The sequence below is a fragment of the Macadamia integrifolia genome, chromosome 11 (genome assembly GCF_013358625.1).
Source record: "Macadamia integrifolia cultivar HAES 741 chromosome 11, SCU_Mint_v3, whole genome shotgun sequence".
NCBI lineage: Eukaryota > Viridiplantae > Streptophyta > Magnoliopsida > Proteales > Proteaceae > Macadamia > Macadamia integrifolia.
Genome location: NC_056567.1, coordinates 11876477 through 11897955, shown reverse-complemented (window position 1 = coordinate 11897955; position 21479 = coordinate 11876477). Strand labels below are relative to the sequence as shown.

The 21479-nt window shown below is 35.2% G+C and overlaps 1 protein-coding gene across 2 annotated transcripts; it reads right to left on the bottom strand.

Annotated features, from left to right (window-relative positions):
- Positions 1–6436: 6436 nt before the first annotated feature.
- On the bottom strand, positions 6437–13732 carry LOC122094355 (alpha-dioxygenase 1-like). Of its 2 annotated transcripts, none has more exons than XM_042665123.1 (9): positions 13477–13732; positions 13125–13388; positions 10017–10166; positions 9775–9908; positions 8819–9181; positions 8509–8736; positions 8223–8425; positions 7886–8129; positions 6437–6832 (listed from the first exon to the last, which is right to left on the bottom strand). In XM_042665123.1, the coding sequence occupies exons 1-9, from the start codon at positions 13594–13596 to the stop codon at positions 6607–6609; spliced, it is 1932 nt and encodes a 643-aa protein (XP_042521057.1). In that variant the 5' UTR covers positions 13597–13732; the 3' UTR covers positions 6437–6606. The 2 variants fall into 2 exon arrangements, with proteins under 2 accessions (XP_042521057.1, XP_042521058.1); XM_042665124.1 differs by having other exon boundaries at positions 10017–10163.
- Positions 13733–21479: the final 7747 nt, after the last annotated feature.

Here is a 21479-nt window from a genome sequence, read left to right as displayed (position 1 = left end):
AAAATCAAAAATTGAAAACATATTTGAAAAACACTTCTACCCGGAAGCCTCCAGTGCATCCACGGAAGACCTAGCAAAAGACAGATAAGTCCCAATCTCAGTAGGACCAAGATACAATCAGCAAAAGAAGAATCTCTTCACCAGAATAGTAGAAGACCCTTTTTGGAAAAACAAAGTGTTTGGCCGACACTTGTGGAACACTTGTGAATTTGTTCTTCTGTTTTACTACTATATTCATTAGGTCTAGTTTTTAAAACTGCTCCCTATCCTTCTATTGATCCATCGGTTTCAATAATTTTATATTCTGAATCATATGGATATCTTAAGGGTGGAATATTTTTTACTATTTTTTTTATTTTTTCTATCAGCATTTTATCTTGTAGATTAAATTTTTTTTCTCCTTTGGGGTTTGTTTTAGAATATAATGGTCCTATTATTTTTCCTAAGTTTGGTATGAAATCTCTTGCTTGATTTACTAATCCTATAAAACTTTTTATCTCTTTTGTAGTTTTTAATTCTGTGGGAAATTCTAAAATTTTTGTGGCTATATGAGGTTGTAATTTTATCTGTCCTAGTCCTATTTCAAGTCCTAAGAACTTAATTTCTTCTTTTCCTATTTCCATCTTTTTCTTAGAGACTACCAGTCCATGTTTATAAAATTCTGAGAATATTTTATGAAGATGTGCAATATGTTCTATTTCAGTTTTTGAGAAAACTAATATATCATCAATATAAACTATACAGAATTCTCTATAAGATAGGAAAATATCATCCATTCTTCTTTGAAAGACTCAGGGTGCATTTTTTAATCCAAAAGGCATTACATTCCATTCGTAATGTCCTTCTGTTGTTGTAAAGGCTGTCCATGCTTTAGATTCTTCTTTCATAGCTATCTGATGGAATCCTGATTTTAAATCAAATTTTGAGAATATTTTAGCTTTTTGTATAAATTGGATAAGAAAATTCTTTTGGGGTAGATTGTATGCATCATCTACTGTGTTGTCATTTAATCTTTTGTAATTTATTACCATTCGGCTTTTTCCTCGTCTTTTCTCACTTTCTTTCATTACTATCATAGCTGCTGATCTATGAGGACTATTGGATTTTCTTATTAAATTAAGTTCTAATAATTCTGAAATATGGAGTTTAAATTGTTCTGAATCTATTGGGTGATATTTTGGTACTCCTGAATTTATTTTTAAATTTGGATTTATAATTTCTAATTTCATAATAGGTTTATCCTTTTCCCAATGTTTTAAAGGGTTTTTATCTTGGATTATTTCTATTTGTTCTAACCTTTCTATAGTCTTTTTGATACTGTTAGATGCTTCTAAGATGGCTAATATTAATGATGGGTTTATTCCATCCTCAAAATCTATAATATCTTGTCACCTATGATCAAACAAGACCATATGGCCCTAATAACCCAAATATGGCTTGGGGAAATAGACCAAGATGGAAATTAGAACCAACAGAATTGGAACAACCAAAAGATGATCATCTTTTGGTTGTTCCAATTCTGTTGGTTCTAATTTCCATCTTGGTCTATTTCCCCAAGCCATATTTGGGTTATTAGGGCCATATGGTCTTGTTTGATCATAGGTGACATCATTTATTGCTTCAATATTTTGTAATTCTTCTATATCAGATTCTAAACTGTTGTCTATTTCATTTTCTTCGTTTATTAATAATCTGGGATTTATCTCACTTATTTCATCAGTAGTTTCATCAATTAATAGAAGTATATTATAAAGATTTTTGTGAATCTATATTAGAATCCTCAGAAGAATTAAGAGATTTACCAGAAGAGGTTAAAAGAATTATTTTACAAAAAAGTTATTTAAATCCAGAAGAATTGCTTAGAAATTATAATTATCAAATTATTAAATATAATCAATGGAAAAATTCTCATAGAAGATATTATCCCATGTTAGCCTTACCAAAAAGTTTTACTGAATGGACAGAATAGATTATTTACAATCAGAAATTTTTAAAATAAGAACAGAAGTAAGTAAAATACAACAAAATTTAGATTATATTAATAAAAGTATTACTTTGTTACTAAAACAAACACAACAAGATACTGAATCAGATAAAATGGTTATATGCCTTTTTCCCTTTACATCCAACTTGTAAATAAAATATTTGATTAACAAATCTTTTTACCACGTGAATCTTAATTTAGTTGTTTTCCCCACCCCCCCCCCATTTTTTTTTTTATTTGAGATTCAAAGTTTGGGGTGCATGCCGGAACCTCCCAACGCTCGAATCTTCACTATTATTCACCTCTCACTACAGAGGATTTGTACCTTTTATTGGGCCCCCCTTATTATTATAACTATTAAATTATTATTATTTAAGAAAGGGAGGGGTAAGAGCATGCTTTGAAGAATCGGATTGGATCATCCTAAATCAGTCAGATTGGATCGACCATAATCAATTTAATCGGATATTATTGTTGATCAAGAATATATAAGCTTTCAGTCTTATTGCACTTCAGGGTAAGTCTTATCAATTTCAGATCTTCTGTGTGCTAGAAGGATTGGGCTTTAGATCTCCAATTGTCAGCCTAGGGAAGTTCTTGAAGTTTTTTGGTGTGCTCCAATGGAGGAATGGATAAAATTGAACACTGATGGTTGTTCGCTGGAAAATCCAGGCAAGGCGGTATTGGTGGTGTGTTTCATGATAGAAACTCTGAGGTTAAAGGTAATTCTAAAGCGATGATAGGAGTAAAGACCAATTTTGATACTGAATTTTGGGTTGTGATGGAAGGCTTGGAACAGGCTAAAGTTATGGGTGTGCAACGCCTGTGGTTTCTTACTGCTTCTCTCCTAATCGAACTGTCTTTCTACCAAAGTTTCAGCCTTGCAAATGTTTGTTCTTGATTTCGTGAAACATTTGCCAAGATAATTATTGTTTTTCTTCTTCCCGTGATCTTAGATGATCTGCGTTTTGCTTTTGCTTGTTGATATGTTATGTTTTATAACCATTTTCTGGTTTTGCTTCAATTTAATTTGTTAAAGATTTTATTCTTTCAAGGGGAACGAGAAGAAAGAAATCAATTAGGAGGAGACCCTTTTTCGATATAGAGGATTCCTTTCAGTCTTCTGTTACCTTTCTTTTCAACATGTGATATATGCATGAATGTTTGATGTTGTTACAGTTTAGAACATTAGATGCAGGTATACAGGTAATAATCTCTCAAATTATATGAGTATACTATTGTTTTTTTGAAAATTACACGTTTAATACTCATACCATTCGTTTCCGTCCGTTTGCCGCTCTCTGTTTTTTTTTTATCATTTTTTTTATTGTATCATTCATCATTTTTATCTATTTAAAACCCGTACCATACATCTCTGTTTTTTTGTTGTTCTCGTTTTTACTAACAATGATCAGGATTGGAATCGAATGGATATTATCCCAAGAATGATTATGATATCTTAAATCCTAAGAGTGTCAAACTAACAACTTTCATTAGAATTTTAGCCAATTGCCACTGAGTTGGGAGCTCATCACCATTTGTTTTCCCTGTCTCCTTCGTTACTGCAACTCATGCAGTCCTCAGCCCATGCATAAATTACCTAATCAAAATAATAACTAAAAAATGTAAGTAAACGCACTCATAGGGTCATACTGCACGTGTTCATTAATTGGGCCTACCCACAAAGTTACCAAACATTATATCATTTGGCACATTTGCCAAAAGAAATCATTTTTGCCACATTGCTTAAATTTTAGTATAGAAAACTATGCAATCTCACCCTCACAGCTGATAATAGATGATGAGGCTAGCTAAAGCTACCAATACAGGCCTTCTATCAATGAATGGGCCATAGTGTTTAGGCCCATGGCATTAGTATTTCTCTATCTCAAATAGTAAAAAACGCTTTGTCCACCATCCTTATATATCACTATCATATTATCATGTTATTACTATTAAAAAGTACGTACTCCTTGTTTTTGCTATACTTTTTCAAAAAGACAAAAAAATCATTGAAATTTACCAAAAAAAAAAAATCTAAATGACTAAAAAACCCCTCAAAATGGAAGATGAAAAAAAATAATAATTCTCTCTCTCTCTCTTTTAACATCTCCCGTCCTCTGTCTACTCGCTCTCATTAGATACATTAAAATATATATATATATATATATCAGCATTTTTCCTTTCTTAAATTGATTTTAAAACCATGATATGGGTTGGTTGGAGGAGCAGCTTGAAAGAACCGCATTGGTAACAAACAAGAGAATACCACTTTTTGCCTTTTTCGGTGGTTTAATTTGGTGGAGATTTCAGTTTACCAATAATCCACACTGACTTCAGTATCAACCAATGAGTTCCATCATAATAGGGACTCAATTTTAGGTTCCCTAAACTTCTACCAAAAAATATCATGTTGCTAAACAGCTAGAACTCTCTCTTTCACTCTTTCCTCCCCCCTTCTTAAACGTATTGGGTTTCATAAGCCGAATAGGCTCTACCTTGTATATGTATATAAGTTGATATTTTCCTACTTACTACTCACTTCTCTGATATGTAAGGCTAGAGTTTTGAAGTTTTCACCATTGTGGAATGTTGGTTTATTATGTATCGATTTAATTTGCTTACGTCTCAGAAGGACACTTTTTCCCAAATTATGATATTTCAATGACTATATTTTGACATAATAAATTAAAGTTCTTCAATTATGGTTTGGAATGATTTGTCAATCCAACAAAGTCCAATTTCACTCAATCAAAAGGGGTTTTGTTGGAATCCCTGAAATGGATCAACAATTTGTGCATTGTGGTAAATTATTATCCAAATAAACTTTTCCATGTTATCTAACAAGGGGACAAAAAAAAATCCTCAACCATGTCCATATTCTTTCCCAGAAGTGGGGTTTTTGAGCATTACAGAATTTTTTTTTTTTTTTTTTGGGTCAGAAGTGCTAAAGAAGTTATTAAATGTATGGTGTTGAATAGGTGTCTGGTATTAATATTCTTTTGTTATAGCAAACAAAAGGTTGTTAAATATGTCTAAACTTTTTAGCATCTAAACTGAATTGGTACTCATTAAATTTATATATCTTTATGAATTAGCCAGTGGTTGAGACAATGGCTATTAGTCCTGCAAAAAATTGGCATTGAAAAATTATTGACAATGCTGAAAGAGTTACTTTGATCCAAAACAGATTCACTACAACTGGAATTGTGTACTTAGATCACTAAAATTGATTCTTTTTTATAGCAAACTATAAGTTCTTAATATGTCTATATTCCTTAGCATCAAAATTGAATTCTCACTTATTAGAATCCCTATTGTAGTTTTAATGTGGGATAAAGGATAGTTTGACTCATATTTTGAAAATGCAAATGCACATAGGTACACACGTGCATTTGCATGTGCAAGTTGGCTAGTATATATATTTATATATATTGGGTGCACTATGTCTATTAACCTTTTTTTTTTTTTTTTTTTAAGAATCATGCCTATACTTGAAACCTTGTCAAATGAGGATGTCATGGATTTGCTACATGTCGAATTTGTTAGCTCATCTCAACGATATTTATGGTTTACTATGTATAGTGTTTTTTCCTTTATGTCGTCACATATTCTTGTTGAGTCCGCATATTTTCATTTTTAAACATCGCTAAATCATATAGCACTATAAGAAATATGTTATAGCTATTTAATCACGGTAGTTGCAGAAACTGATAGTATTTCTTACATTTACCTGCTAGCAGTAAATTTGATCACCGTTATTTGGGAACTTTTAGCGACAATAATTACTGGTGATAAATGAAAGAATTTTTACTATTACAATAGTTTTATTTTTATTAATAAATATTTTATTTAGCTGTAGCTTATGTATAACATTGCTAAATTTATTTTTAATAAAAAATTACTTTCTACTACCAATGGTTTAAAAAAAAAAAAAATAACAACAACAACTACCATAACCACCCCTACAAGCTCCCCCACCCCCACCCCATGGTCATAGATTATTTCTTGATTTCTTGATATAGATATCGTTAAGAGCTTATTTACTATGTAATATTATTTACTTACGAGTAATCAGGTGTCATCAGGTCCTAACCTCTCAGGGCTAGCGTTATTGCCTAATAAATGTTAGGATTGAATTTCCTATCTAACTGTGTAGTGTACATTAGTTCTTTCTATGTCTCTCTCTCCTCCCACAATAGGGGACAAATATGTCATTTCATAGGAGAAAAGGGGAACTAGTATACGATTTGTAGCCTCGCAGCATTCTTTCTCCAATAAATGTAATAAACATCGAGTATGCAAGAGTAGTTACCAAAAAAACTAAAGCATGCGAGATTGAGAGTCTACGTACGCACTAAAATGTGTTATCCTTCCAACCTAACTGAAATAGATGAGAAGATATTTCCCTATGATGAGAAGAGAAGATGGATCACAAGTAGAAACAAAGACTAAAAGTAGTAATTAAATTGCATATATATGGTCATCAGACTACAATTTATTATAGAATATTAAGGCATTGATTCTGTTCGAAACACTCGTTTATATAGGTCACTTAAGATACATATGAGAAACTTAGCTACATAGAGGAGATATATTAATGAAAGCTGCTTCATTATGGATCACTGGGGAATGCGAAGATAGAGAGGGACTAGATTAGGAGAGTTCGGAGGTGAGTCCCAGACAGAGAAGGCACTGGTGGAGTTCATCCATGTGTCTGTAATCTCAGGGTAATGGCGGTGAATGACATCTCGAAGGCTCTCTGTAGTGTTCACCCATTTTAGACCCTTCTTGGTGTATGTCTCCTCATTGAAGTAGCTTGTAAAGAACCTATCTGCTTCCAACCTCCTGTTTACATTTTTTCCCCCACATATGTCAGTTAAGTTTCATTTAATCCATTATGCTTCCACTCCCCTCCTCCCCAGCCACACACACACACACTCATGTGGTCTCATGTACCAGATCTTAAACTTGGAAATTTTAAGATTGGGCCTCCCCAAGGCCAGTCCCAATCCTGCTTGTTAGATTTGGAACAGGGGTGCAAGTTTGGTTTGCCAAATCTAAGTCCATCTAAATCTGCGGTAAACCCAGTAGGACTGGAATTGTCCTAGACTGAGATATCCCAGCCCAAGTTAAGACTAGGCTGGGCTGGGGTTTTACAATCCCCCGCCCAAACTAATCAGTATGAGCCTGAGCTTTAACTTGTGCTCGGGCTGAGCTAGGTCCTGGGCATGGAGAAAGTAATAGACAAAACTGGTTGTACCATTATACATAAGTGGACCCTGCAAATACACCAATCAGTACCGAACAAATTGATTCATATTTGACCGGGCCCCTAAATTAATCCTAGTCAAATCTAATATGGTAGAATTGGACTCAGATCAGGTTTACTTTTCGTACCCTCTTGGTGCTAGTATTTGGAATCTACTTTCTCTCCCCATATATAATAGATTCTAAGGGTCCGTTTGATAACGTTTCAAGAAACGTGTTTCTACCATTTCTATTTCCAGAAACAGCAAAAACGGAGCAAAAAGTGTTTGATAAAACTGTTTCGTTTCACTTATTTTTAGAAATAGAAATAGAAATTTTTACTTATTTATGGTTCAAGAAACAACCCAGGCGCCGTTTCTGAAAACGACTTGTGGCAATTCTTTCACTGGTTACCATCGACTTCTAAAAACATGACTTATCAAACACCTTCAAATCCGTTTCTGTTTCTAGAAACAGAAATTTATGTTTCTACCATTTCTTGAAATAGAAATGGTAGAAACGTTATCAACCGGGCCCTAAGTATCAGGGCTAGGCCATACAAAAATATTCTAATACGTGAACCTAATTTAATCTCTCGTGGAAATAGTTGTGTACTTTCCTACCAAAAAAAAAGGGAATTTGGATGTGTACCTAGAAGCCATGACAATGAAAATGACGAATGCCGTCTCGCTGATAGCGAATCCCTTTATCTTCTTCTCTGCCATGAGCCCCACTAGTAGATCAAGCTGCTCAACATCATCACCGTACACTTCACGCAATGTGTGAATGGCTTCAACGTCATCCGTCAGATCTTCCCATTTGGAGATTGGAATTAACATCACTCCCCTGCGAAACTCGTTGTACCTTGCAACTTTCCTCTCCCTGTCCCTATAAACTGCATATCAAATTACAAGAAATGGATCATCATCATCATCATCTTCTTCCTTTTGAATCTTAATTCTTGAGTGAAGGGATATTTTCCACTTACGTTCAAGAGCAGGGAGATCAACATGGTCAGGTCTATCAGTTCCATCTGGGTTTTGGGGAATGAGGTCCCTCAACCACATTGGATAGTTAAAAAGCTCCAAAGCGCCACATGCTTGATGTCCCATGGAAACCATTTGCCTTTCAAATCCAATCTCTGATAGAGTTTTCTCTCCGTTAATTCCAATCAGATTTGCTATTGGAACCCTGTAGTGTGAAAATCTTAATTTTTATGATCATGAACTCAAATGAAATCAAATCAGTATCAGAGACAAATTAAGAAAATATACTTTTTGAGCAAGGGTGGTGATTTGTTAGGTCCCGGTGAAGCAGAAAGATTCCGGACGAGAAGGTAGTCCGGCAGAAGAGAATGCATCCTATAAACACTGACGAACTCCTCAGTCAGAGAATATGGAACTCCATGATTCTCTGGTTTCTTTAAACCCACTAGACCTCCCAAGATGGCTCCTCCTACGTGTCCAAATGTATCCTTGAATTTCTTCCCCAGTATCCCATACCTGCAAATATACACATTAGAGAGAGAGAGAGAGAGAAAGAGATAGACAGGTTTAAGAGAGAGAGAGAGAGAGAGTGGCTCACCAATTGGTGCGCATAGATGCGAGCAATGTATCTGTCTTAAGGAGCTCGACAGTCCAATCAATGGTGTGGATCTTGGCGATGACGGCAGAAGTGACGAGTCTTGCATGGCGGTAGAGGTCTTCGTCTTCAAGGTCATGGTATTCCTTCTTGAGGGTGTCACACACGGAATTGTGTTCCTTCACAAAAAGTGCCTGCAAGGTGGACACACCTGCCCAACTGTTGCGCACAACGCCGGAAATGGCCCTCCCATCTTCGTCATGTAAGAGAAGGCCGTCCTCCTCCGATATCTTGAGCTTCCCATCTTTGTAGGTCCTCACTTTCTCCAGACCTTTTGCATTGCTTCCGTATACTGAGCCTCCATCCCTTCACATTTCCCAATAATAATAATGATACTAATAATAGACCATCACAAACCAAATTCTCAGGGTGAAAGTTTGTTCTTGACAATCGTCTTGGTCCACCTTGAGCGTGTCTTGAACTTAAATAAGACTTGGGCCTTTTTTTTTTTTTTTCAGGGCAGGTTAAGGTTGAAAACCCCTTATTCTGGGTTAGGATTGGGTCGGACTTGAGTTGAGGCCTTAGTCCCGCCCAAAATTTAACTCTGAATTTTTATAATAGAACTTAGGACTCCTATTGGTGTTTTATTTTTCTATAATTTTTTAATATATAAGATATAGATGACAAAAACATGTCAATCAAGATTAATCCAAACATTATAGAAGTGAAGGTCAACCCAACCAAGCTCAGCCCAACCCAACCTCAGGGCCGGGTTGGTTTGGTATGAACTCGGCAGAGTTGGGCTTGAACATGAACTCAATAAGATTGGGTTAGGCCCAGGTTGAATTTGGAGGACCTAAGGTTGGATTAGGATTTTAAGAAATCCAGTCCTGTTTCACCCCTACCAAACTCATATACTCACAACTCAACTTTGTAAGTCCAAGGCTCTTATAACTTACCACCAAGGTGTTCGGGTGTTCAAAGTACCATTCTTTATGTCATAGAAACCAGTTGGGACCTCCTTGGTCTTGTAGAATCTGAATTCTTTGAGTGGACACTGCTTCTCTACTTCCCTTGGTGCTGTGAGCTCTACCTGCATGAATTGTGTGGATTTAATACATACGATGCACCACCCTTGCATGAGAGTTATTCTATTGATATCAATAATATGATACAGTCCTGGATTAAAGTAGCAGATCACCTGGTTGGTGTCCTCCATGTGATCAAGCCAATCGTGTATCATGAACAGAATCCAAGAAGCCGCGATCACGTTAAATTGTTTCGCCGTGTCTATGAACTTCCTCCGGGCTAAAAGTTTCGTGGCCACGACCATTGGATCTGGCTTTAGCTGCTATACAATGCCAAAAGAACAAAAATCATTAACAAGTGGGTGGTAGGGGTAACACACACACACATAGAGAGAGAGAGAGAGAGAGAGAGAGAGATGGATCTTTCTACAAATCGTTTGTGATAGATATTTTACTACCTAAAAGATGGAACAAGTGCAAAAATGATTATCCAAGTGTATTCATAGCCGATTCAAGAGATGGTTGCAGGAATCAGATATAACTGAAATTGGGGTCAGCCAATTCCAATTCAAATGAGCCAATTTTAATCCAATTTCTAGAAGCATGAGGGAGGGAGAGAAAGAGGGTGGTACTGTTACAAAAACTTCATTACATTTATGGGGGTGTCTAAATGACATGTCTATAGGTGTACTTATAACTTGACACCTCCTAATTATTCCTTATTTTATTTTAAAAAAAAAATTATAAGATAAGGGTATAAAAGGGTTTTCAAAAATAAGTTGAAAGTGGCATCATTATGCCTATCAAAAATTATCATTGTCGTGCAAGTGCACATGTAAAATGACACTATTACCCTAATAGGCGAAGAAAAAATTGTCATACCAAAAGGACAAAAAATGTGGTGTACACCTTGAAGGTACCAATAAGAAAATCCCTTTATATTTTCCATTTGCCAAAAGAAAAAAATATATATTCCTTTATAAAAATGAAAATAATATGTAGTTGTTTCCATCTTATGAAAAATTAAAGGGATTAAGTTCTATATGGCTTCGTTTGGTTGTAAGGGGAATTAAAGGGAAGGGAAGTGAAATTTTCTAACTTAAAATAGAAAAATCATTAACCCATATAACTATACCAATAACACAAAATCATTCCATATTTGATTACTTCGACTTTGCATCTAATTACCTTTAGTATGAAAAGTAAAATAAAAATTACATGTAAGTTTTATCATTACTAAATATGGTAAGAAATTTATGTAGTTTGTACTATCATATATATGGGATAATGATTACAAAATCTTCTCTTATAGGAAATTTTCTCTTTTAGGTTTGAAATTTTTTACTTCTCTTCCCTTTAATTTCCCTTGCTACCAAACATAGCCTATTTAATTGCATAGCAAAAAATAATGTCTCGTGTCTCTGTCTCTCTCCTCGCACAATGAAAAGGCAGATATATGAGACTCTAGCATGCACTTAAATAGAATAGACACATAAGACACTAGCATGCACTACACTCCTCTCATGGATAAAGAACATTATCCCTGAAATAAAATAGGTTATACATCTCAACTTGTCAAAATATTTATCTATGATCCTAAATTTGTAGCAGAGTTTTTAGAGAAAAATATTAGCCTCTGAAGCCAATTTAGCTGAGCTGCTCGATCCCTTTTTATCGCCTAAATTTTACTATCGTTCCTAAATCAACAAATAAGATAAAACAGAAACAATAAAATTCTCTCTCTCTCTCTCTCATAGTTTAATCTATTACATAATCATGTTTTTTTTTTTTAATGACAAGTATGAAGGCCGAAGGCCTAACTAGTCCAACAAGCCCATACTGACCTGACAATCACATAGATCGGGGTAATACCAGAGTTGAATGAGAACCATTCAACTTTTACTTAAAGTAATGAAGAGTACTAAACACCCCATGTAAGTGACCCCTAGGAGATATGAAAAATCGAACTCAGAACCATACACTTTCTGAGGCAAAGATCTCTTGTCAACTCGACTACCCCTCGTGATTATTCAACTTGCTTTATTAGTCACTCAATTCACTGTTTTGATAAGAAAAAACATGTATTCATAAGTAAATTCTTCTCACTTCATCATAATTAAGATAAAAAAGAGTATATGTCTCCATTCAGCAATAATTATTTTATTTCTGTTAATGAAATTTTTAATTTTTGAATATTTATATTACATTTAAAATATTAAATAAAAAATATCTTGAATAGTCTTGAGTCAACTATATGACTACTCTTTATTGATTAGGGTTGGAAGATAGGCTAGGAACCAAAAGAAGGGGCTGGGATGTAGTTTAGAATCGAGCAACCAGAACAAGACAGAACGGTTGACTGTTTACCAAGAAAAAAAAGTGTTGAAACCCTTTTTAGTTTGAAAACAGGATTCCCAACCGAGTAAAGACAGGGGAGCTGAACCATCTTATATGTGTCAAGGACTAATGTTCACCTTAGCGTACGTTAGTGTATTCTGTCACTAATCATGTGAGGTCAGTAAAGTTGTTCGAGTGTTCTTGCTAATTGTAATCGTGTGTGACGTCATTAATGATATAGGAGAAATACTTAATTCTTACAATAGGAACCTTGGGAAAAATCAGCCAAGACTAACCAATATTCATGGCTGCTCATTATGAATCAGGTGGTCCTTTTTCAGGAGCTTCACTCTGGGGAGCTTCATCTAATCTAGGATCTTTGTCAAGCGATAGGTTCTAGAAGAGTTAATCCTTTTTAAGGGATAACTGGTAGTCTTTTCTTAGGGATTTCACCCTGTCATCAAGTCACTCCTTCTAAGCGAAGTTTGAGATCAAGAATCGATTACTTTGATACCACTGATGAATATTAGGAGAACCCAACACATAAACTACAAAGTGAGAGAAATCAAAATCATGCCAAATTATTTTCACAACTGATGTAAAATCAACCCCTCATATGACTATATGACTGATATGTGATCGTAACACCATCCCAATCAAATATACCCAACTGAAAACATTGTCGTTCCCAGCGTACCTGCTACAGTTCAACTTTCTCCCAATACCATATATTAGGGTTAGTGGGTGATCAACCAGAAATTTAAACTCGAAACTTGAAATCTTGAATTCTTGAAAGAGCTTAGGTGAAACACTTTTGATGAGAGAGAGGGTAAAGTGCATGACTAGATGCTTGAGGTCATAGCTTCCACATACATGCGAAGGTGAAGCATGAAAACAAGCTTTGTATATAAGAGAAAATAAGAAGAAGTGGTACTAGGGAATACCTCATGCTTCTGATCAACTGGAGGAATATTCCGGCCAAAGAAGGTGCCCTGACCACCTGCACCTTCGTTGAAAGGATCATTATAAGTCCCATCTGCTGTTCTATAAGGGTAATCAACCGGGTTAAATCGGACTCCAATCGGTGTACTTCCCACGTTAAGTAGGTTATATTCTTGGTGAAGGTGTCTCCGGATGGCCAGATATATCAACCCCAAGAACACTGGTAAACGATGCCATATCCCAAGCTTATCAATGGTGTGCATTATCTGCATCAACACACACAGAAAGCATGAACAAAGTTGGAAATTCCTACATAATAAAAGGATTATTCGTTATGAAGAAACGATTAAATACCAAAAAAAGAAGTTTATCCAAGAGGGTCATTCTAGAGACAACCCAATGAAAGTCGCCATGGATGAAATGATTGAAGGGTGCAGACAGGAGAGCCTGCAGAGATGCCATTACTGGTGACATAGCTTTTCTTCTCTAATATTACAGAGCTTACAGATATGGAATTAACACTGGTTTATAGCTCTATATATACATCGTATGGGTTTAGTATTGAGGTAGGAATATTCATGGCACGAGGTTTGAAGAAATGGAGTCGTGTTATTTTTATTTTGACAAAAATGGAATTTGGAGAGAAAATATATCATTGAAGAATTACTAAAATGAAATCAAATGGTCCACGTATACCATTGAAGATAGGCACGTCTTTGAAGATTCCAATTCGGGAACTTTATTATCACTTCCCTACACTTGACCTATATTTACTAAAAGTTTCCTATTTTTTACTTTTTTTCTGATACTCCCCTGTTTTTGGATTTCTATGTCTCTTTCTCTCCTATTCTTCTTAAATACCCAAATTACCCTTCTTTTTTACTTGTAATCTATTAAAAATTTTTTTAATTTTTTTGTTCAAAACATGTTTTTACTAATCTAAGAAAACAGTCAATTGGCTTTGTCCTTCTATTATTACTTAGTTAAATGTTGCTTTGTTAGCTGAAACTCAAACATCTCCTTGGGCTCTCATAGCATTATTTTTCTATTTTCTATTTTTTTATTTTTTTTTTAAATGCATTAGTATTGAGTCACTTAAAGATATTATTTATTTATTAGTTTTTTTGTTTCATCCATCATCAAGTTTATTATTTTTTTTCTTTTGTATCATCCATCATCACAAGCTTAGTATCTATTTTTTTTATCGGTATTGGGTTGTTATCGATCTCAATCGATACTAATTCGGATCGATATCGAATTTAATGTTACATTCCCCGTTAGGATTGTGACACATAGTTTTAGAGATTAAAAAATTATAAAAAAATAATTTGATAAAAGAATTGGATATGTATCGTTCTCAACCAATACGGATACAGACCACTTGATCCTTCCCCAATGGAAAGAGACTTAAATTTATCGGAACTCACCACCCTCTAATAGAGGAATGGGACTCATGTAAAGTATTGGTTTTCATTCCCAATCAATTTGAACCAATCAATATGAAAAAAGTTTAATAGGTTACAAGTGAAAAGGAGGGGCAATCTGGGCATTTAAAAAGAGCAGGGGAGTAAGAGATATAAAAGTGTAAAAGCAGGGGAGCATTACAAAAAATAGTAAAAGGTATGGGAGTTTTAGTAAATATAGACTAAGTGTAGGGGAGTGATAATAAATTCTCCTTCTAATTACCATTGTTTTTCAAGAGCATGACGCTTTTTTTTTTTTCTGATCAATTTGTCCTTCGCCCGCCTATGGTGAATAGAAAATGTTGACGTTTGACTTTTGAATTGTCGGAGAGAATAATGGCATTTTAAAAGTAAAATATATAGGGGAATGAAAGATTTCTTTTCTTTATTTATCTAGGGAGAGAGTTGGGCATGCTGTCGATTCTCGGTAATCTAGCAACATGCACCAATCACAGTTCTAGAGTGCTAGATAGAGGAGGCTAAGGCAGTTTTTTCCCAAGGGTAAAAAGAAAGGATGACACATGTTAAGCACCCTAAAGGTGGGTCAACCTTTTTTGTAAATAAATTTATTCAATATAGCACAATAATGACAAGGAAACCACCTTATAGATTAGAAAAAGAGAAACAAATTAAACATACAATCCAAGACCGAGGGCCCGAAAATATAAAGAAATAATGAAAAAAAAAAACTTCTTTTTGTTTTTCAGTTTTCCCCTATTTTTGATTTGGTTTTTGCTTCATTCCTCAAAAACCCCAAATTGAAATCGATCCATTAAGAATTTAGTTTAACACTATTTCTGATCAATTTAGATCGATCTGCCTAATTTGTACTGAAATTTGACACCCACCCAGAGGCCCTTAATTTGAGGATTCAAGAATGATTATACGTACCAAAAATAATTTTATCAATTTCACATATGCAAGTCAAGAACCCAAAAAATTGAAACGCAGGTAATTAAAAAAAATAAAGTGAAAGGAAGATTTCATAATCAACAGTTCAACTATTGGATTATTCACCAAAATTAAAAATAATAGATATTGGATAATTATTACCCAAAAAAATATTCGATAATTGATTCTATATATATATATATATATGACGATGACTAAAGTGCTGAACACGTTTCATATAGATCTATGTGAGAAAATCGATCTCTAAAAATAAGAGAATAAAGGGGAGGAGAACAAGAGAAATATATGACCAAATTCAAAAGTTGGGAGTCCTCAAACATACAGTTCAAGACATGGAAGCACGGCCCAAGATATTTACAACCTTTAAATCTGCGTTGTAAAAGACGTGTCAAGGTACAAAGGATCCCATCCAATTGTCCGATGACTTTTAAGTTATAATTTCATTAATTTCCGCTAGCGTCCTGTTATTTGCTGATATCACAGATCATGATTTCCTGATTTAAAAAAGGCAGGTCGGTGTGGGTGATGCATACAAACTTCTTCAGCTAAAGAGTCGTGAAGAAATACATATTATTTATTTACTTATTATTATTTTTTTTTTTTTAATGCAATTGGTAAATATGAATATTTTGATCTGCAAGACTTTGGAGCTGCCGCAACTTTAGTTGTTTTCAAACATCTACCAATTTGCAACTAGGAAAAGGTTGCGTTGGGTTGAGTATAGTATGAATTAATTTGTGATGATTAACACAAACACACACAAGAGCGGCCACTACTTGGTGACTTGGTCATGAGTTTGCTTATATTTATATAAAATTAAAAAGAAAATTACATTCTCCCCCTCTAGGTTATGACCTAATATCAGCTCTTCAACGTACTTTCATAAATATTAATGGGTTTTTTTTTAATTTAAAAAAAAACTTTTAATTGTATCATTTCCATTAAATAGTCGTGTTAAGTAATGACCTCATCATTCAAACATGTAATTTTATATCGAAATTACCCTGCCCTTATGTATTAAGCCTTAAGTCCTAAAAGCCAAAATGGAACCTTCTTCATCACTGCGTTCCACTGTCGTTTGCTGAAATCCATCGTCGATTTGCTCCGTCGTCGCTCTGTTCCACCATTGTTTGCTGTTCTTGGCCGTCGATCTGCTTCGTGGTCGTTGCCCCTTCTTCATTGATGTGCTTTGTCGTCCTAACCCATTTGCTGTTCTCCACAGAGCTTTCGTCACCGCACCGCTGTGCCCTCTCTGTAGAGCTCTTACCGCCGTCGTATGGTTGGGTGTGATATAAAGAAATAACTGAAATTTGTTACTTTTCTTACAACAAAATTAATTGTTTTCAAAGATTAGATTAGAAATCTTGACGGTAAGAGAGAGAGAGAGAGAGAGAGAGAGAGAAACCAGAGACCCTCTTCTCTGTTATAAGTTGAAGAGATTAGGGATAAGAGAGGAAGAAGAGGAATCAAGAAACCCCCTCTTAAGGCCGTAGTGAGTCTCTGTAAAAAGCGTTGAGGACAAAGAAAGCAAAAGAGAGAATGGTGGGAAGGTTACAAGAAAGTTAAAATCGTTAAAACCAGAAAGAGGCGTGCGTGCATGGAGAGAAGGAAGAATTATTTTTCCTTTTTTCATTTGTTGCAGTAGAGATTAGAGAATAGAGAATGGAGAACAGAGAATAGAAAAAGATTACTAAATAAGAGTTGAGGCATCCATGTTGGATCTAGTCAACCCCGTTTGACCGAGTGGCTCTCCTTCGTAAATACGCCAACTTTACAGGAAATCCCTGAGAGTACTAATGGCGTAATGGGTTGCTAATAGCGTAAACACGCTCATCTGGGCTCTTTGAAGAGTCTAAGAGACAAGCGAGCTTTCTTCTTCTTTCCATTTCTTGACAGAGAGATGGGATAGTGAGAAGAAAAAGAAAGATATATGGGTAGATGCCACAAGGGTAGATCAATCATTTTACAGACCAATATAACATCGGGAGGTTGTTGCTATATATGAAAGTATGTGGGAGAAACTTGATATTAAGTCATAGTCCAGGGGAGGGGAGTGTAATTTTCTCTTAAGAAAAAAAGATCTCACACTTGAGCCCGTTTGTTTGATGGGGAGGCTAGGGTGGGAGAGTTGTGGGACTTGGATCCACACAGTGCTGAGGTAACCGACAGGGATAGTGAAGTTAAGGTAAAACACTTTACATTTACTTTTCCACTCCTACAGTGTGTTTGTTTGTTCTGTGTGAGGTAAGATTCCAGAGAATGAGCTCTATTCAATGTGAAGGAAACCAACTAAAAGACCAAGGTAAATAGACCAGATTTGAGAGAGTTTAAGCCATGGACAGGAACCAAAACAAAGTAGAGGAAGCTGCTGGAGCACACAGTCGGCAAATAGCACTCCTTATCGGATCTGTACATATGTTTCTCAATTACTTCGTCTTGCATGTCCCCTTCATCATCATCTAGGGTCAATCAAAGATAGTCCAACTCGATCCAAACAGTGTCATTCACGACCAGACTAGCTAGGACGAAATTGACAGGACTGATCATAAGCTGAGATATCCCGGCCCAACCTCGAGTTAGGTTGAGCCTAAGCAATTTAAGGGGATGTATGAATTGGGCAGCCCAACTTGGCTTGGAATCATCCTTAATTCAACAACCAAAAGAGAGGGGGAGGAGGGCTTCATTTTATTGGTAAAGAGTTTCATTTTACTTTGGTCTAACAAGTAGCAGGCTCCTCCTCATCTCATTAAAGAATGTTTAGATAGGGGTGTGGCTTCTTCAAGTTGGTTTGATCTTTGGCCTAATGCTTATGTTTCAAAATCGGTCACTACCATACATCCAATCACGCAAGCAAACCAAAGCCTCAACGTTCTCTGGGAGCAATTTACTTCGGTATTTGTCAATTACCCTACCCCTTGCACTAAATGCTGACTCTGATGCAACTGTGGACACATGAATCGCCAATATATCACGGGCTAGACGAGACAAATCAATAAATTGACCCTCACATCACTTCTAATATGCTAAAACATCATATTCTTTGGTCGATGGTTTTCTCGGCTCTGCAAGATACTGGTCCAATTCAGACTTGTCATTAGTGCTAGGATTCTTCCTTTTTGTCCATTTAGTAAATGGATCCTCAACCCCCTCATCATCACAAGTTAAAGATGACTACTGTTCTTTTGGCATGCTTTTGTATTCATTATAAAGTCAGTGCAAAGCTGATCTCACACGGTCAATAGCTTCATCGATTAGTTTTTTATCATCACCATAGATCTCCTCATATGCCCATTCAATAATTTCTAACTTAAAGCGGGGATCAAAAATAGATGCAACTGATAAAATTAATAAATAATTCTCCCAATATTTATTGAACTTCTCTCTCATGGCACACACCATGTTCAGCATAAAATCTCCCCCAAACAAAGAGCCATCATTTAAAATCATATGAATACGAACCACATTTTGAACATATAAGTTGGAAGTCGAATACTTGGAACCGGATAACTCCTTCGTGATGTCATAAAAAGGCTTAAAAAAAAATTGTAATTTTTCAATCTTTGCCCACTCCTCCTTAGTAGGGCAATCTCTATAGTTTGACTCCAAGTTTTCAAAATTGTCAAAAGCTTTATGATAGAACAAAACATCATCTAGCATTTGAAACGTTGAGTTCCACCTTGTACTAACATCTCCATGCAAGCCTCTCTTGGTAGTCAAACCCATTTGCTCACAACTTTCAACGAACCTCACCTTCCTTGCTTGTGAACTTTTTACAAATTTTACACTGTCTCTTACCTTTTGAACTGCTTTATCAATCAGTTTGATACCATCTTTTACAATGAGGTTTAAGATATGTGCATAACAACGAACATGAAAAAATTCCCCCTTACACACCAGTGCACCTTTTGAATTTAGATTTGTTCTTAAGTGAGAAACAAATACATCATTTGCACTTGCATTATCAACTATGCAAGAATACAATCTCCCTTCAATTCCCCACTCAAGTCAATATCTTGCCAACTGTCTCACAAATATGTGCACCAGTGTGTGGAGGAGTCAAGACAGTAAATTTTATTAATCTTTTATGGAAAACCCATGACTTATCAATATAGTGGGCTGTAAGAGTCATATAGCCATCATTGGAGATAGAGGTCCACAAATCAGTGGTCACTGAAATCCTCCCAGCAGAACTTTTGACTACCTCTCTGATATTGTTCTTCTCCTTCTTAAACACTCGTTGAATATCACTTAATAGTGTGTTTCTGCCAATGGGACTGTACTCAGAATTTATATATATAACATCAATTTCCAGAATTCTTCATACTCCACAAATTTTAAAGGGAGTTCATTTTTGACAATTAGAGTCAAAATCATCTCACGAACAACTTTAGGATCAATCTTTAACTCACTCATATTTAACTTTCCACTAGGTGATTGTAAAAACATCTGCTTTATGTCTAAGTTTTCACGTTTAGGACATCTTTTCATGTGATTGTTCAAACTAGAGGTCCCATTTTTGTTAGAGTCAGCCATGAATAATGCTCCACATTTAGTGCATTGAACCCTATGCTTTCTATCTGAATAGTCTTTCGCATCTACTTCCTTAAACCACTTACTGGTCCAACAGGCTACCGTCTTAGCCTTACGCTTTTTCTTAGAAAGGGTAGTATTTTCATTTTTAGCCTCTAACCCAGGCACATATTCTGTTGAGGAGGGTTTTGGTAACAAAGTACTGTCATTTGAATTTTTTATCTCAATTTCTGACCTTTCCACCTTACCAGTGTAGAGAAACTAAAGCACCTAAAAAAAAATTTTAATAAATATAAAATAAAACAAAATAATATTTCTAACATATGAGAAGTAAATTAACAAATTTACTTTTACAGAATGTCTTGTGATTGCTTGTAAAGAAACTCAAATAATAATAAATTAACAAGATGAAATGAAATTCAAATAATTAACAAATTAACAAGATGAAAAAAAAATATCCTAGAACTGGAAGTACAAATAATTAACGTGCACATACCTTGACCCCAAACCTCGAGTGGGGTAACCAACCAATTGCATGCAAGAATAATTTAACGCACCCCCACCAAACTAATATGACCACTTCCATTGTCGAAAACTTCAATTATAATTCCCTTAAGATATAATATGATATAATGGCACTGACATAAAATAACCCATGCTAATAAGTCAGAAACTAAGTCGTTAAAACACTTGTTGCTTCTTAAGGTAATGCAACTAAAAAATCGTTTTACCAAAAAAAAAATAAATAGAAGAAGAAAAAAACTTGTAAAAAACCAATTGATAATTATAAACCACATCACAATTTCAAGCTTCCTCAATGACAGCAGTGTAAATGAATGCTTACCACATGTTGCAAAGCCCAGTAAGGCAGCAACTCCACCATACATGATACACCACCCAAACTCTCTCTCTCTCAGGTTCAATACGCATGAGGAAATTAAACACCAGAAGGTCTCTCTCTCTCCTTGGCAATTACAATCACACATTCACACCTCTCCGTCATTAAATGCTATTAAACCCTCTCTATGCGCTCTACAATTACTCCTCACTATTAATCTTGCTGCTCTCTCTCTCTCTCTCTCTCTCTCCTCTTTTTAGGTTCTATTCTTTTCAACCCATTAGAGGTAGTAAGCAACACAATCATACACATCTGCAACCCATTACTGAAATAGAATATATCTCAATCAATATAGTCTAACAGCCTATTATAGATTTACAGCAATAACATTATAACAATCTCCGTTAATACATAGAAGAATTCATGCATTTCCACTACTCCACATATCAAGCAAAAGAGCAAAGAACTAAGAGCAAAAAGAATCAATTGGAAGCAAAAGTGCAAAACAGAGCTATTGCAACTTGCAAGCTACAAAATAAACTAAATCTGACCTGTTCAAAGAAAGATAGATAAATAGGAAGAGCAACCGAACAAGAGTTGCTTTGCTTCTAATG